This window comes from Eptesicus fuscus, chromosome 11, assembly GCF_027574615.1.
Source record: "Eptesicus fuscus isolate TK198812 chromosome 11, DD_ASM_mEF_20220401, whole genome shotgun sequence".
Lineage (NCBI taxonomy): Eukaryota > Metazoa > Chordata > Mammalia > Chiroptera > Vespertilionidae > Eptesicus > Eptesicus fuscus.
The window spans coordinates 53,055,421-53,071,364 of NC_072483.1; the positions used below are offsets into that span (position 1 = coordinate 53,055,421).

The 15,944-nt window shown below is 37.7% G+C and overlaps 2 protein-coding genes across 4 annotated transcripts in view; one reads left to right on the forward strand and one right to left on the reverse strand.

Annotated features, from left to right (window-relative positions):
• AGPS (alkylglycerone phosphate synthase) overlaps window positions 1-5,088 on the forward strand; it is a 120,582-nt gene extending 115,494 nt beyond the window's left edge. For all 3 annotated transcript variants that reach the window (XM_008138522.3, XM_054722796.1, XM_054722795.1), the window contains one exon: window positions 1,285-5,088. In XM_008138522.3, coding sequence (XP_008136744.2) covers window positions 1,285-1,406 — 122 coding nt within the window. In that variant the 3' untranslated portion in view covers window positions 1,407-5,088. The remainder of the gene's footprint in view (window positions 1-1,284) is intronic.
• Window positions 5,089-13,748: 8,660 nt separating this feature from the next.
• Window positions 13,749-15,889, reverse strand: LOC103283283 (tetratricopeptide repeat protein 30B-like). The gene has a single exon (XM_008138521.3). The coding sequence runs from the start codon at window positions 15,887-15,889 to the stop codon at window positions 13,892-13,894; it is 1,998 nt and encodes a 665-aa protein (XP_008136743.2). The 3' UTR covers window positions 13,749-13,891.
• Window positions 15,890-15,944: the final 55 nt, after the last annotated feature.

Consider the following 15,944-nt stretch of genomic DNA (forward strand, 5'->3'; position numbering starts at 1 on the left):
ATTTTGTTTTCTGAGGATATCATGTTATTTGTTATTTTAATGACAATTTGATGGTTTCCTGGAGCACTGGGCACAAAAGATGCTTTGAATTGAGCTTGAAATGGCATTAAGGTTTCCAAAAGGCAGATGCTATTGTGTGTCACTGCAGCCTGATAAATGGGAGTGCATTTTAGAATGACAGGCTGAATACTTTAATGAAGAAAGGCTTCCCATTTCCGTTGGCCAATTAAATCACTGTTGATGACTTTGGATCAGTTATGAACATTTTCGGAAAATGACCATTTTAATTCAGTTATTATAATAATATATTTGAAAAGTGCTAGCCACAAATAGTCCTATCCATAAATTAAAAGATTTATTCATTTCACCATAGATAAGTCAGCAGATTGCTTTGCTTTTTAATGCCAAAGCAAATTGACATTTCAGAATTCTTTTATAGATTTAGTACAAATCCTTTCTTATAAAAGTTGTACTTAGAAAGGTTATGTTTTTTTATGGAGTACCTTTTAAAAGATGATTTATGCTGCTAGCCATTATATTACTTCATTATTCTCAGAAAAAAATTAGATCAAGAACAAAGAAGGGGAACATTATCCAGTATATCCAGTATATAAAAGCAGAAGATTAAGTTTAAAATGGGTTAGGTGTTTGATTTACTTAGTGCCTAAAGAAATCTCTAAATTTGGGGGAAACAATAGGAAAAAGTAAACATGCATATTTATTTAATAATATGAAAATAAAGTGCAAATAGAAAAGCTTCATAACCAGATTGTTTTTCCTTAAAACCCAGGGTTCAGATTTTCTTAAAAATTGTAAAGCTTTTGTTCTCCTTGAAATATTTTACAAATATGTAGCCTGTCATTTTTGCTATATTATACCCAACAGATTCATCTGAATATGATGTTTGTCTTGAGTTAACTTCATTTTCTCTGAAACTTTTGCTGTTTTGGGTTTTAAAACAGGAGGTTGGTTCTTTCGAAATGCATGTTTTTCTCATTTTGTTATTTGTAAAATGGGCCATAATTTCAGTCCAAGCTTTCTTCATCTTCATTTCATAGTTTACAGAAAAAGGAGACACTGTGGAGCACAGGCCTCCTCTGGGAATACATTGGGCTTAATGAGCTTGATAGTCTGGTGGGCTCAATAAATCAAATAAAGCAAAACATTTCTCATTTTTGAATAAAAGCATTTATCACACAGTGTTTGTTCATTCGTGGTCACAAGATTGATTGGTTCCCAGCATCACAGTGTATATTGAAGCATTTTTTATTTTGTTTTTTTCAGTGGGCAAGTTACGGAAGCAGTGGCTAAAAGAAAGTATCTCTGACGTCGGCTTTGGGATGCTGAAGTCTGTCAAGGAATATGTGGACCCCAATAACATCTTTGGAAACAGAAACCTTTTATAAATCCATTACTGTTATTACGAAAAAATGTCATTTTTTTTAAAGTCTTCAACTATGGTTATGCCAGTAATCATATATATCATGGACTATATTTTGGCTACATGTGTTTGTTGGTTTAACATAAGTTTGCTTCATTCTGTAATTTGTTTTGTTTCTGCATTTGTGGATTGACAGATGGTGTTCCTAAGTCTCTCTCATTTGGTTATCATTTCAGATTTTAGTAAGTCTGCCAGTTGTTATGTCAGAGGAAGATGCTGCCAGCTGTTTGGTATTGATGTTTCTTCTTAACAAAGGCAGATTTTAGTGTCATCTAATGCTTACCTAGCCTCTTTTTAAAAACAACATATCTGGGAAGCAGATATCTTGGGAAGAATTCCACTGAGGAGTGATGCACATGTATGTTTAAGAGTGCATTCTAGTGTGAATAGGCCAGTAAGGGAGGATACTCGTGAAACAATATTGGCCGTCTGTTACTTGGGATGCTTTCCGTTCTGTAAGGTGGTTGGCCTACCCTTTCTTTTTAATTAGTATACAATTATAAAACTTTAAATCATCAATATACAAATTATTCTGTTTGGGGACGTGTTTTCTCTATATTTCTGTTTCTACTGAAGTATGAGTTGTATTTGTATCACTGAGATAACCTATTGTTATATCTTATTTCATTCATAATATGTTTTATAAGAAAAGCTGACTTATTGCTCATTGTATGTGAAGAACAGGTTTACCATGAAATGAATGCCTTTAATCAACTTAGAATCCTAATGTTTGTGATTTCACATTCCTGTTGCTGAAATGCAGAAGCTGCAACAGGAAAGAAGGAAGACTCCTTGCATTTAACATCTCCAGTTCGAGGAATTGTTTGGCTAAAGAAACACAGTCACCATATAGCTATTGAATGTGAAAGCCTCAACAGTTTCCATGATAAATCTTTTTTTTTTTTCAATTAACCCAAACAACATGCTACATTTTCATGTAAAAGTAAAGTTTCAGTTTAGTTTTTAATAATGGTTTGCCTTTTTTGAATTACTGGTTTAACGTAAATTTTAAAAAACTGTAATGTTTTAATACACATAGCATAATCAAAAATTTGAAATATCATATTTCTTAAATAATAGGACATTAATCACATTTAGCAAACATTTTTACATTCAAATCTGGATATTAAAATACGTGAAATGATTACTTTGAATCACTGTCAAGGTTCATGATTCACATTTTGAGATGGATTCTTTTCTTAATGCAATACCTAATTTTTGATAATTTTTTAAAATTAATATTTGATCAGATAATGTAGGTCAAAATGCAGATGATCCTGTAAAAGGACACACTGTCTGTCTATGTAGCAACAGCTCCAGAGTATTTTTGGGCAGTTTGATACGTTTTATATCTGAAGTAGCCTTAACCAGAAAAGTAAAAATTGACAAAATGGTATTTTTAAGACTTCAAGATGATAAATAATTTTTAATTAATAAAATTGGCCTCAAACTAATAAACTTAAATCTGTAAGCAAATAAAAACTAAATATTACTTTAACAACAAAAACAAAATATTGATATATTAGAAACTGCCTCTCTACATTGGTGATTTATTTTTAAGTATAAAATTTCCAGCAGATCTGTGCTTAAAGCCCTTGATGTTTGAAATAGTTGGATACTTGATGAGGAAATTACATTTTATTTGCCTCTAGAATTATAATAAAATAACAGCTTTATAAAATGCATCTATTCATGAAGATGATTTCTCTAATCAGTAATCAAAATGTAAAATTTAATATGGTACTAATATCTCACTGGAGTGTATACATGTTTCTGAGTAATTTTTAAAAAATAAAACATTCATAAGCAGATCATTTTATTTGCATGTGATTGTTATAGCATTCTTTCCCAGGCAGTTCAGATTTCAACAACCTCAGAAATTCTGTATTTGATATTAGGAAACTATAAATGTAACCCCTGGAATTGCTGTGTTCACTATTCTACATGAACCTTGTGGAAATCAGTGATTTATGTCTTTGTTTTCCTTCTCCCATGTTTGCAGGATGCCCCAGTCGATTTTATAGTGATGACCACATTTTGTAGTTGGGATCATTTGGAAACACATGAGCACTCATCAGTGCAGTTTCACTCTGACTTAGTAAATCAGAAAACCTTCTCCCCACTTTCATACCCAGCTCTGAGAGGTGCTGCTGCATATACTTACGTGTGTGGAGAGCTAAGTTCCTGACTGCAAGAAGCACTTAAACCTTGCCTTGTATTTCTGAAATATCTGAAAATGGCCTCATAAAACTTAGAGCCTGGAGAACATTGTTTTTGTGAGGCTTCCTAACTCATTTTGAATGAGTTTATTTAAAATTTTAAATTCAGTATTTGGTTTTCAGTACTACATAACACTGGCTGGTCTTAGTCATATTTCTAATATTTCTAACATTTTATTTGATTGATATCACATTTGGATTGGAGTTTTAGTGGGAATGGGTACTTGCTGCTAGTGAGAAATGACATTGAATACTAAAGACTCAATATGAACAGGCTTTATTGACCCTTAGAGTAACTTGCCTTAATGTCTGGTGCAATTTACAGTACATAAGTGAATTTAGTCCTGTGCTGAGTAACTTGAACTTTTTTAGTTTAGTAAGAATTGTAAAAGCCACATGTTTATTGTACCCAGCATATTACTACAGAGAAAGAGGATTAAATTCTTTCCTCTTATGAGGAATTGAGTTTTCTTCCTAAATGCTTAAAATGCTTACATTATTATGTACAGTACAGGTACTTAAAAGTTACCTATGAAGCTGGAAGCCTTCTGTATTTCGTAAAACAAATGGAACGGATGAGCGTCCATCAGTGTGTACGTGAAACCAGATACAGATGGCTCCAAGGAAACCTCTTTTACAGATTATTCCCAGTAACTGTGAAGTCCTAGCTTGCATTTTTAAAAATGCCTTTGTGCATGTTGGCTCCAGAGATTTTCCTTTGTTTTATTCTTTTATAGCTACAACTTCTTACCCATTGCTGAGCAGGGAAGCTTTGTAGCCCCAAGCTGAAGCGTGTAATCTTGGCTGTTCAGATGGGGCTGGGTTTGCCGAGGTTCTATGCTATGTAAATGCGGAACACAAATGGTTGTGTGTTAGGAGTTGATTCACAAACGGCATGTGCTGGTGCTTGTGGCAGCCAAAATGGAATGTGGAAAACGTATCTACATTTTAAGAAACACTGAGATAGGAACTAAAGACAGCTTTAATAGTTTTTTGTTTACCACTGAATATTTAGCCACTTTGATTTTAATTAGGGCTTAGCCCACGGTGGGGATAAAAGCCAAAAGTAGCAAGTGCCAGTTAGGACTGAGAATCCAGAATCGCCTTTGGCTTCATAAGTTATGGAAGCTTCGCTTTGCCCAAGGCTTCCTGTTCCCAAATGAGCCACGTGACAGTATAACCATGTAATTTTTATTTATAAATTTCAATTTCCTAAAAGAGAAACAACACATACTTTGATGCTAAAATTCAGAAAGCATAAAACATTTTTTAACTATTGAAATACAGTGTCTGACATGGAGGATGTGAATTACTCAGCTTTCTGCTTCTTAAGCCAAACAGTGTTTGTCTTTTAACTGTAAAAACTACTTGTAATGTCAACAGATTGTAGAAACTTATATTATTAATAAAATGGACCTGGGTCTGAGAGTTTTCTTTCTTCAAAGGGAGTGCGAAGCTGATTGTTGTTCTGTATGCATATGGGTTTTTCTTCTAGGTTTACTTTTTCATCTTCATATTTTCACTGATTTCACTAATTTTGAAAACAAAATTTTATCATTTTATTAATGAAGCATAATCAAGTGCAACCTAAATATCACTAAATCCCTTTCTATTTATGGCTGAGTATTTTGTTAGGTAGGTTTTATCCCTCTAATTCTTTTTTAAATCAGTGTTATATTCCTAGGAGATTGTTAGTTTCCTGTGAATCTGAAGCATTCCCCATTTGAATCTTGGAAGATCCGCAAAGAATGAGCACTCTAGTTCCCTTCTAACTACAATTTCTTAACACACGTGAGTAAGGACCACTGATATATAGGACACACACGCCAAAGAACCATCACAGAATTAAGTATGTTAGTTCTGTGAACAAGGAAAGATTTCTTTTTTTGTTCTCAAAGGAGATTATTTTATACTTTTTTCCCCACAAGGAAAAAATAAAAACATTATTAATTAGGAACATTTTTCAGAGACTAAACTTCCAAATTTAAGAGAGAAAAGGGAAAAAATTTTTAGTCTGGATTTCTAAGTAGTACATAATGCTTTTTAAAAAAATCCTCACCTAAGGATGTGTTTACTGATTTTAGAGAGGGGGGTGGGGGGAGAAACATGGATGTGAGAGAGACAGCAATTGGTTGAACCCACAACCTAGGTATATACTTCAACTGGGAATCAAACCCACAACCTAGGTATATACTTCAACTGGGAATCAAACCCACAACCTAGGTATATACTTCAACTGGGAATCAAACCCACAACCGAGGTACATGCCATACCAGGAATGGAACCTGTGACCTTTCAGTGTATGGGACAATGCTCCAACCAACTGAGCCACACGGTCAGGGTCATGTATGCTTGTTTTTAAGGCTTATTAGTATTGACAGTGTTTTTCATGAACAATATCAGCTCCCTATGAAACATTTAGCCCTTCAAATAGTCTTGTTCACATATACAAAAGGACATGAAATGCTTATACTGGTGTATAATTTCTATAAATAATTATCTTCTGACCTACTTAAAAAATATCCCCAAAAGATCTTGGTGCCTTGTTGGTATTTTTTTCTTCTTCATGAAATAGCCATTATTTAAAATGAGTGGGAGAGAGTAAGTCTCTAAAAGACAGAGATTGTTTAGCAGTTCAGGACTCTTCCTCTTTAAGAACATGTCAGGAATTAAGTACTTGTATGTAGAAACACTGGAAATTCTTTCCACAGTGTTGCTTTGGATCACCCGTTCTGGCACATTTAATTGTATGGTGGATCTGTACTCCCACATACGTCTATTCAGTTGATGGGGTTTATATGTATTTTCAGTTTTATATTTTCATTTCTACTGCTCCAAATTAGTAACCCTCAGATGTGGCTTGGTGAGTGTGACATACTTAGTTCCTGAGAGACCCACTTCATGCTCTCTGATGTTTGCTTACACAGCTCCCTGAGGAGCAAGCGTGTGTGTGTGTGTGTGTGTGTGTGTGTGTGTGTGTGTGTGTGTGTAGGGGAGGTGTCCTATTTTTTATGTTGTGTTAGTCTTTTTTGTGTGTGATAGTGCCTTCAGAATAATGAATATTTATGTTCCTGGACAATGATAAATCTTACAAGAAATATGTGTAGATTATATTTCTTAATTTTTGTCCTTTTTTGCTAAGCCTATGAAATTCTTTGGCTCTGATGCAACTTGACTTGAATAATATCTTATCCTGAGTCTTCCTCCAAGGCAGTACCTATTCTTCCTACTGCCAGTACTGTAGTAATCTTTTTGGAACTACATGTGGATAAACACTTGTATGTAAGCCATTATACTGCTGTAACTAATGCATACAAACAATTCTTCTCTTTACATTTATAGTCTAAAAGTGGATATGTAGTGGGAAGGGAAATTCCTTAGAAATTCCAACGTAGTTTTGTCAATTCAGACTGAGCCATACTGTTTTCCACAAGGGCTCCACACACAGTCTATTTACTGTGCTTCCAGTGTATGTTTGCATTCTCCTTTTATTGCTTTTCCTAGACTGTACTGTTCTATAAGCAAATGCCCATGTGTGATTTTTAAAATGTTCTGAGAAAAAATAAAGTAATACCTAAACCACTCATTGTTACAGGAATTGTTGCTTATTTCATGTTGATTCCATTTAACTTTTGTTGACAGCATCATGCTGTAGTCAGAGAATAAATAGGATACAGGCTGTACCCATGAGTAGCCTCTCAATAGTGAAGCACATGTGCACAGATGCTGATTTTGTCCCTGCCCATGGCTCCTACACTGGAGGGAAGGTTGTAGCTGTCTAGGCTGTGGATGACTGAGAATTAGACCTATTGAATCCATTTTAGTTGACAAATTTCAATAATCACTTGCCACACCAAGATGTTAGCTCTTAATATTTAGTTAAAGAAAACAATTTTCTACCTAGCTTATATAAGTTCAGACTGAATGAACCTGAGAAATCATCTCATCTTGTTTTTTCCCCTAAACATAAAATTTCTTTCCTAACCTCCCCCATCCTCCAGGCCATAAACAGAAAACCAGTCTTCCTGTGACCAAATGGGAATTTACTGCCTTTCCAGGAAGCCTTTTCCAACTTCTGAGATCTTCAGGTATTAAGAGGTTTTTGTTTTAATTTACTGAAATCTGTCTCCTTTTATCTATTAGTGTGAGTTACGTCTTCTTTCGCCATAAAGAATTGTCCAATTGCTCTACTGAAGGGCAGCTCTTCAGGTATTTAAAGACAACTCATGTTCCCCTAGATCCCCTGTTAACTCTTGTTCCTGTCAGTTCTAGATTCTTCACCATCCAACTCTCTCTTTATATGTGCCCATTTTATGGTCTTAAAGTTGCGGTGTCTAGGCCTGGATGATCCAGAGTAGTACCAATAATTTCCTTATTCTATTCACTTAAAAAATGCCTTTTTGGTGGATTTTGCACTGTCATCTCACACTGAATTTGAATTTAACAAGGCCTTTCTTTTCTGCATGTGCCATTTTGTTCACATCTCCCTGAAGGCTGATGTTTTTTAAAGCCTCATTACTTACATTTAAAGGCCTCACTAAAATTTGCATCTTACTGGATTTAGTTCTAGATTTTAGAATCTTGATTCTTACCCAGAATATTTTGTGTCCCATCAAACTTCAGATCATCAGAATTGAGATATGTACTGTCTTCCTGAATGCTCATCTAAGGGATGGCAGATACCCATAGTCCACAAGGGCCTGCCCAATAGCACATTCATGAAAGAGCCTTCAGGGTTCAGGCAGCTACATTTCCACTTCACATGCTATTGTCACCTCATGTTTTTACATTGTGTCCACAGATAGGCTTTTTCCCAATGAATCAACATTTATTCCAGACAAACATTAAACATGCAATTACATTTACTTAATTTAATATTGTCAGCAGCTAGATTGAAATCATTTAATAAAGCTTGCTGCTCTGATTTCCTGTGTTACCCTATCAGAAAAAACAAATGAGGTCTTACTGCCATCACATTTAATTTTGCGGGTGTTTACCCTCAGAGGCATTTCTCTTTCAATATACTCATAAACCCATTTTCTGCGTATTTTTAAAAAATATTTTTATTGATTTCAGAGAGGAAGGGAGAGGGAGAAAGAGATAGAAACATTCATGATGAGAATCACTGATCAGCTGCCTCCTGCATGCCCCCTACTGGGGACTGAGCCTGAAAACTGAGCATGTGCCCTTGACCGGAATCAAACCAGGAAGGGATCATTCAGTCTATGGGCCAACGCTGTATCCACTGAGCAAAACCAGCTAGGGCCTGTCATATCCTTTGTACTTTGTATTTCATTGTGCTAAACTGAGAAGATACTCTTTAAAAATGACTGAAACTTGTCACTGTAAATCTGTGAAGTAACTGGGGGGAAGGTATAGTTCTAAAGGCCAAGAACACAGTATGAAGAGTTCCATTCTGGAGATTTTGTGTATGCTCGTATTCTTCTCTACCAACTACAAGTCACTTTCCCTATTGGGACCTAATTTCTTCTTTTGTAAAATGAACATCTCTGAGGTCCCTTCACAGTCGCAGTGATTCTATGTATTTTTGCTGAAAACTACCCTAGAATTGATCACTGCATTAATAGTTTATTTTTTTAATTTACCCCTTATTAGCCAGACATTGTGTAGGCACTTAACCCTACACAAGAGGTAATGACTATTTTCTCAACAATCCTGTTTAATGAGTGTATCATCACCTTTTTACTGAAATACCAGGTTTAGCAAGGTTGAGTTACACCCACTGTAGGTAGCTGGGTAATGGCATTTCTGAGATATGGAGCCAGGTCTGACAGAACCCCGTGCCTCTTTGCTTCGCTGCTCTACACTGCCTGTGCTGGGTAGTCAGTCTACAGAGAATTTCTGATTTAAAAAAAATCCTCACCTGAAGACATTTTCATTGATTTTTAGAGAAAGGGGGAGGGAGGGAAGGAAGGAGGGAGGGAGGAGAGAAAGGGGGAGGAAGGGAGAGAGAGCGCGAGAGAAGAGAGAGAGAGAGCGAGAGCGAGAGAGAGAGAGAGAGAGAGAGAGAGAGCGAGAGAGAGAGAGAGAGAGAGAGAAGAATGTTGATCAGCTGCTTGTGCACCCTGACCAGGGATTGGACCCATGATCTTTTGGTGTATGGGACAAGGCTCCAACTGAGCCACACCAGCCAGGGCCAGAATTTCTGCTTTTTAAAGTAGACTATTAGTCACTGCCCTCTACAGAAGGGCACTAGTAATGAAACAGAGTCTCCTCCTGACTAGGGAGTGGAAACCTCAGAAATATCAGAAGCCTTTTTTCTCAGATGCTGTCTTTCTCTGGAAATGTTTAATCCATTGATGCCTTTATGAAACTCATAAAAGGAAGTGCTGCGTTTGATGGACTTAATAACTGCATTTTTATAACTTTAATATTATATTCCTTTGAGCTGCACTTAAAAGTGTAAGAATAACCTATTACTATAAGAAATACATCTTCTTATAGAGAGACTAGAAATTGAAAGGACTGTTTAAGATTAAAGAAATGTTTTATTATAATATAAAGCTGATCTAGATTTAAAAAAAATCACAGCTCTTTAACATTGCTAACTTAATTAAGTTGCTGTTGAAGGATTTGGACAACATTAGGGTACTCAAAAAGTTGCATATATTTTATAGCAAAAATGGAAATATAAGTTTAGAATCTGGTGATTACAGTAATGGTAATTATGTGGTTGGACAAACAAGAACCCAGAGTTACTGAAACTAAGAGTGTATATAGCACAGTAAACTAAATACAAAAATACTAAATACAAAAAAAACCCCAAATATCACTTTAATCCCACTGGAAGATCAACAAGGGATAAAAGGCAGTTAGTAAATGGTGGATAGTGAGATGCAAGTCACACACTTCGTGTGACAAAATAACTTCAGGAAAGCAGCACAACCTCCCATATATGTCCATATCGCCCATAGTTATTAAGAAAAAGACAAAGGAACCTAAGATGAAAATTGTATTAGAAAATGCTGAGGTTCACTTGAAATAAAAAGCTTTTCTTTGGTGATGTTATCCTTTTAAAATTGGGTGGTAACCACACTCTGCCTACCTGGACAGACCTCCAGCACTGCCCACCTCAGACTCCAGTGTGGAAATGAGCCCAAGCAAGGATTATAGGTAGGGAAGATGGGTCAGAAAGTTACTCCCCTAAAGCTTCCCCTCCAAGCCATTTACCCTCCTCATCTCACATTTCCTAGTTATTTATTTGTGCATCTAGAAACAAATTATTCTAACCTCAGGTCAAACCTATCACTGACAATTCTATATGGCTTCTACCTGAGGTGCCCTTCTCAGGTCTGAGGCCATACCTATATGATCCTATATCACCCCTCTGGGAGGGAAGGTCATCTATGATTACAGCTGTCTCATTGCCCAGTGACCCACCTCCATCTCACACAGTTTTCCCATTTCCCGGTTGTCCATGAACGAGTTAGGGTTAGCCACTATACACCTGACCTTTAAAAATGGCATTGGTATGAACATTCATGCCACAGCTGGGGCCAAATTCAACGAGAGGCTGTCATGAGTAATATGTCATGTTACTGATCAAAGGCGTCTGCTTGGTGGCTCTGCACACAAAGATCAAGTTCTTGTTCATGTCTGAGAAAATGAAAATAATTACCTGTGTTATATTCTTAACATGTGGAGATGGGGAGGTTGACTAATATTATAAAATACTGCATTTAATATTTGATCTCTTTAAAATATGCTAGGCAGATATTATGAAGGAATCTTGACGGAGTAAAGCTTTAGAAATACAGGGAAATCTTTTTTGTATGTGAAGAAACAGCGCACTAAGTTCATATGTCCTAGGAGCATAGAACAAAGCTTTTCATCAGAGTTTTAGGAATGAAAGCCTTCATTCAAATGGCAAAATATGGAGTCATTGTAAAGTCATTTGCCTGTTAGTATCAATAAGCAGAGCTGAGTACTTTAAAGGTGAGTTTAAAAAAGCATATCCTAAAAATAAAGGAAAAATAAGTGCCTGGGGACTTAGGAACACCCTCACAATCCCAATCTCCTACAGTAGGCATGGCTCATGAGTCTTTGCTGTCACTAGGTAGCAATCTATCAATCCCGGTGGGTGCCTCTCTGGAGAACCACAGTAAGAAAGGGGACAAATGCCATGATTGACCTTTATTCCTTTACTCATTGGTAGGAGCAGTCAGGATTTCCTGATGCATTACTCACCAGGAAATCCCAACTGCCCAGCGGCAAGGGGTTAAAAACTGTTCTCAAAAGCTTTTTATGTTCTGAAAAGCTAAATTACACATAGATGCAAACCACAAACACACAGCACCTGGGTAAATAAAGTGTGGCTGAATAAAGGCCTGGCTATTTGCAAAAGGGAATCTGGAAAACATTTACTTTTGGGTGGTTAGTGTTACTTACACTTTATGCTTTTTTTTTTTTTCTTAAGAAAAAAGTAGTTTAGAGGAACTGTGCAAAATAAAATCAGAATTTTAACATGTCTGTTGAAAATAAGATTTCAGTTCATTTACTTTCCAGATCTTAAGGGGCTAGGAAGCTTGAGAGGGGCACAGAGCTACTGCACAAAAAAGCAACGTTTTTAATACAAATATTGTTAAAGAAAATTCTCTAGATATATAACTATACAATGGAATGCACTGAAGCGATCATTAAATATTGTCCTCCAAATATGGGGTGAAACATAAATGGTAAATGGCGTCAACATTAAAAATGCTGTGAATTCAAGACCATTGTACTTCAGAATAAGCCAACATTTCTGATAGATCTAACAGAATATGAACACCCAGGAGGTCATGTCACAGAGAATTTATGCTGAGCATACTTCTGAGTACCTAAGTGGCTAAGTGATTTCTCCTTGAAGGAAAAAAGTCATCTCATTATTGCAGGGGGTTCACTAACTTTCAGTAGAAAACTATTAGGTTGAACCATAAGAAATTGCTAGTAGGTCAAAAACTTTGAAAATCAGCAATTTCATAAAATTCAACCTAATACTTTTTTTTTTTTTTTCCCTAAGCCAAGTCAAGTTGGTATTGACTGATTTGTGTAGAGAAAATGGGTGGGAAAATTACTAAGTGGAATTAGTGGAGTTCTTATCGGGAGGGTTCTGGGTGTGAAACCAGCATTGTGAAACTCAGATAACGTTGCAGAACTGATATTTCATTGTGATGGAGGAAGGAGAGAAGTTTGATGAGGTCATGGGAATAATGTAGATTTTTGCTTACCCAAGAGGATACAACATGCAAACAAATCTAGCATTAACATATCCATAGCAGGAAACAAAAAAGTAGTAATTAGAACTGAGTTTTTAGGGTACCTCTACCATGAGCCACTGTGAGGGATAAATAAGAGCAGTTAGGAAAAACAGTAATAGTATATCTATCTTGTTCATATATTCAAATTAACAAATGGAAGAAAACCATTCTTTACAACATAGCACCATAAGGCTATTAAGAGCACCAGACTTCCCACCGAGTCTTACACATTTAAAAGAAACATAACCTAAATAATTTTAGTTACATAGAATGTTACACCTATATTTAAAAACCTTGGCAAAACATCCTAAAGTCTATGTAAATGCATGCATTACAAATTAATTAAGAGGGCTAATGGTGAGGTGAGAGGACATAATCCCCAATATTTTATATATTTAATTGATTTCAGAGGAGGAGAGGGAGATAGAAACATCAATGATGAGAGAGAATCACTGATTGTCTGCATCCTGCATGCCCCCTACTGGGGATTGAGTCTGAAACCCAGGCATGTGCCCTGACCAGGAATCGAACCCTGACCTCCTGGTTCATGGGTCAATGCTCAACCACTGAGTCACAGTGGCCAGGCCCTAACGTTATTAAAAGGCTAGAAATTCTATATAGTAATCAATGAATTCTAGGCTTGATAGTGCTAAGTCCTTGGATAATGTAATCCTTGTGCAGGGGACTCTCAAAATACCACAAAGCACAAATGATAACAAAGGAAAGGGAACATAGGCATTACAAGTTCTAATACATAGTATCCCCATTCCATTTTGAATTTTTCATAGATATATGTTCAAAATTCTTATATTTCACTTAGTGAAGATTTTAATCAAATTATTTTTATTATGACTATAAATTATACAAAGTTCAACATGTAACAAAGTAAAGATACCAATGGCTAAATACAAATGGAACAGTACAAAATACAGATATAAACCAATTATGATATAAGCCATTAACAGACAGGACTACATATTCCATCCTATAATCTCATAAATCAAAGCTTTTAACTGTCTGGATTCATATGTGACCGTATTCTTTCCAATATGCATTCTTTCTTCTTCCAGGGGTTGTTCAATAACAGCAGGCACGTTCCGGCCATAAACTTCACAGTGTTCTAGAAACTGGACACATTCTTGTATAACGTTGTCACGAAGCATGATCGTGTGTTTTGACATGTTTTCTAATAAGGACAAGAAGCATCTTTTGGCATAGTACCAGGTATCAGTTCCCAGTTTTTTATTGTAAGGTTCCAAGCTTTTGATAACTCGAGAAATCCCAAAGTCATAATTTCCTTTGGCACAGTAAAGTGTCCCTATCACCAAATTCACAATGCAGAGATGGTATGTTTTCTTATCTGGGTCATCATAGGAGAGCTGCTCTTCCTCTTTTTCAATCTTCCTCATCAACTCCTCAGCTTCTTCATTTTGACTTGTCATAATATATGAAACACAGAGGTTAGCCAATACAATAGCACTGACATTCAGGATGTTGTCATAATGCTTCTTGACTATGGGCTCATAAAAACCGATGGCTTCTTTGTATTTGTTTTCCTGCATGAACAGAACATGAGCCACATTCAGCTTCCATACATCGTGGTCATTGCAGAATTCCACAGATTTGCGGAAGATCTTTTCTACCATTGAATAATTTTCAAGGTTCCAGTAGATTTTTGCCTGGGCCATCAATACGGGAATATACTTCTCCAGGATGTCATCATATTCATTCACTGCCTTTCTGACAGCTTCATCATCTCTAATGTGTCTTGCTTCCTGCACTTGTATGGTGAGTTTCCGAAGTTGCTCAGTCAGCATCCCGGCTAGCCCATCAAGCTTAATGAAAGCCTCTTCAGGAGCTGTCTGGCAAGTAATCATGGCATCTAAGAAGTCATAGAGATAAGGTGTGAGGAACTTGTAAGTCAAGTGGGCATTCTCTGCCAGGACATCTGCTGCTAGGTCAAAATACTCATATTTGCAGTAGAGCAGCAACAGGTTGCCAAAGGTCTCTGGGGGAAAGGGGTTCTGTTGGAGCAAAAACTGTAGCTTTTCAAACCCTTCTGTAGGCCTGGCATCCATATTCATCAGCGCCTGGTTGTGCAGGGTCACAGGGTCTAACTCTTCCTCTGCCCTTGGTGGCATGTCAGTGAGGGCTTCCTGGGCGGCATCATAGTTTTTCAGTTGGTATTCTATGGCTGCCTTCAGGTTGAAGGCTTCCACCAGTGCAGTCTGGTGAAGAACTAAAGTGTTGCCAACGCTGTGAACATCAATTCCCTCCGTGGTCATGCCCACACCTAGCTCTGGGTGCTGGCGGATGCCATGCTCAATAATGTCTGCAATATGCTTCAGCGCTGGAGCATATTGTCGGCTGCTGTAATAGGCCAGAGCCAGATTGTAGGAAAGGTCAGGCTGGTAGCCCGAGGCCTGCAGGGCTGTAAAGAACTTGGAACATGCAGCTTGATACTGTCCCTCCTTGTAGAGCAAACAACCCAGGTTGACCTGGCCATCTGACTCGTTCTCACCCCCACTGTCTTCACCCCCTTCCCCACTCAGTAGCTGCTCCACCAGGCTCCTGGCCCCGGGGAGATCGCCCTCGCTGTACTTGATAGCAGCTTGTAGACGGAGGACCCGGCTGTGGTAGGCGGGGTTGTCCAAGAGGAGGAAGGCGACCCGGGTGGCCTCGGGATAAAGGCAGGCCTTGTACAGGGCCTGGGCCTGGTACAGGCGGTACTGCTCCAGCTCCGGGTGCAGCTGGCTCAGCTGCTCATAGCAGTCGGCCGCCAAGGGGAACTCCTGCAGGCGGTAGTAGCAGTAGCCCAGCAGCGACAGGCCGGCGCGGCTCCTCGGGCTCCGCTGCAGCTCCCTGCCCAGCAGCTGCACCGCCTCGGCGTAGCGGGAGTCCCGGATGAGCCGGTACACGGCCGCGGTGAACTCCCCGTCAGGGATCGGTGTACCGCCCAGCCTCGCCATAACCGCCGAGATGCTTGTGCGTCCCGGTTACCAAGGCAACAAGCCAACCGGAAAC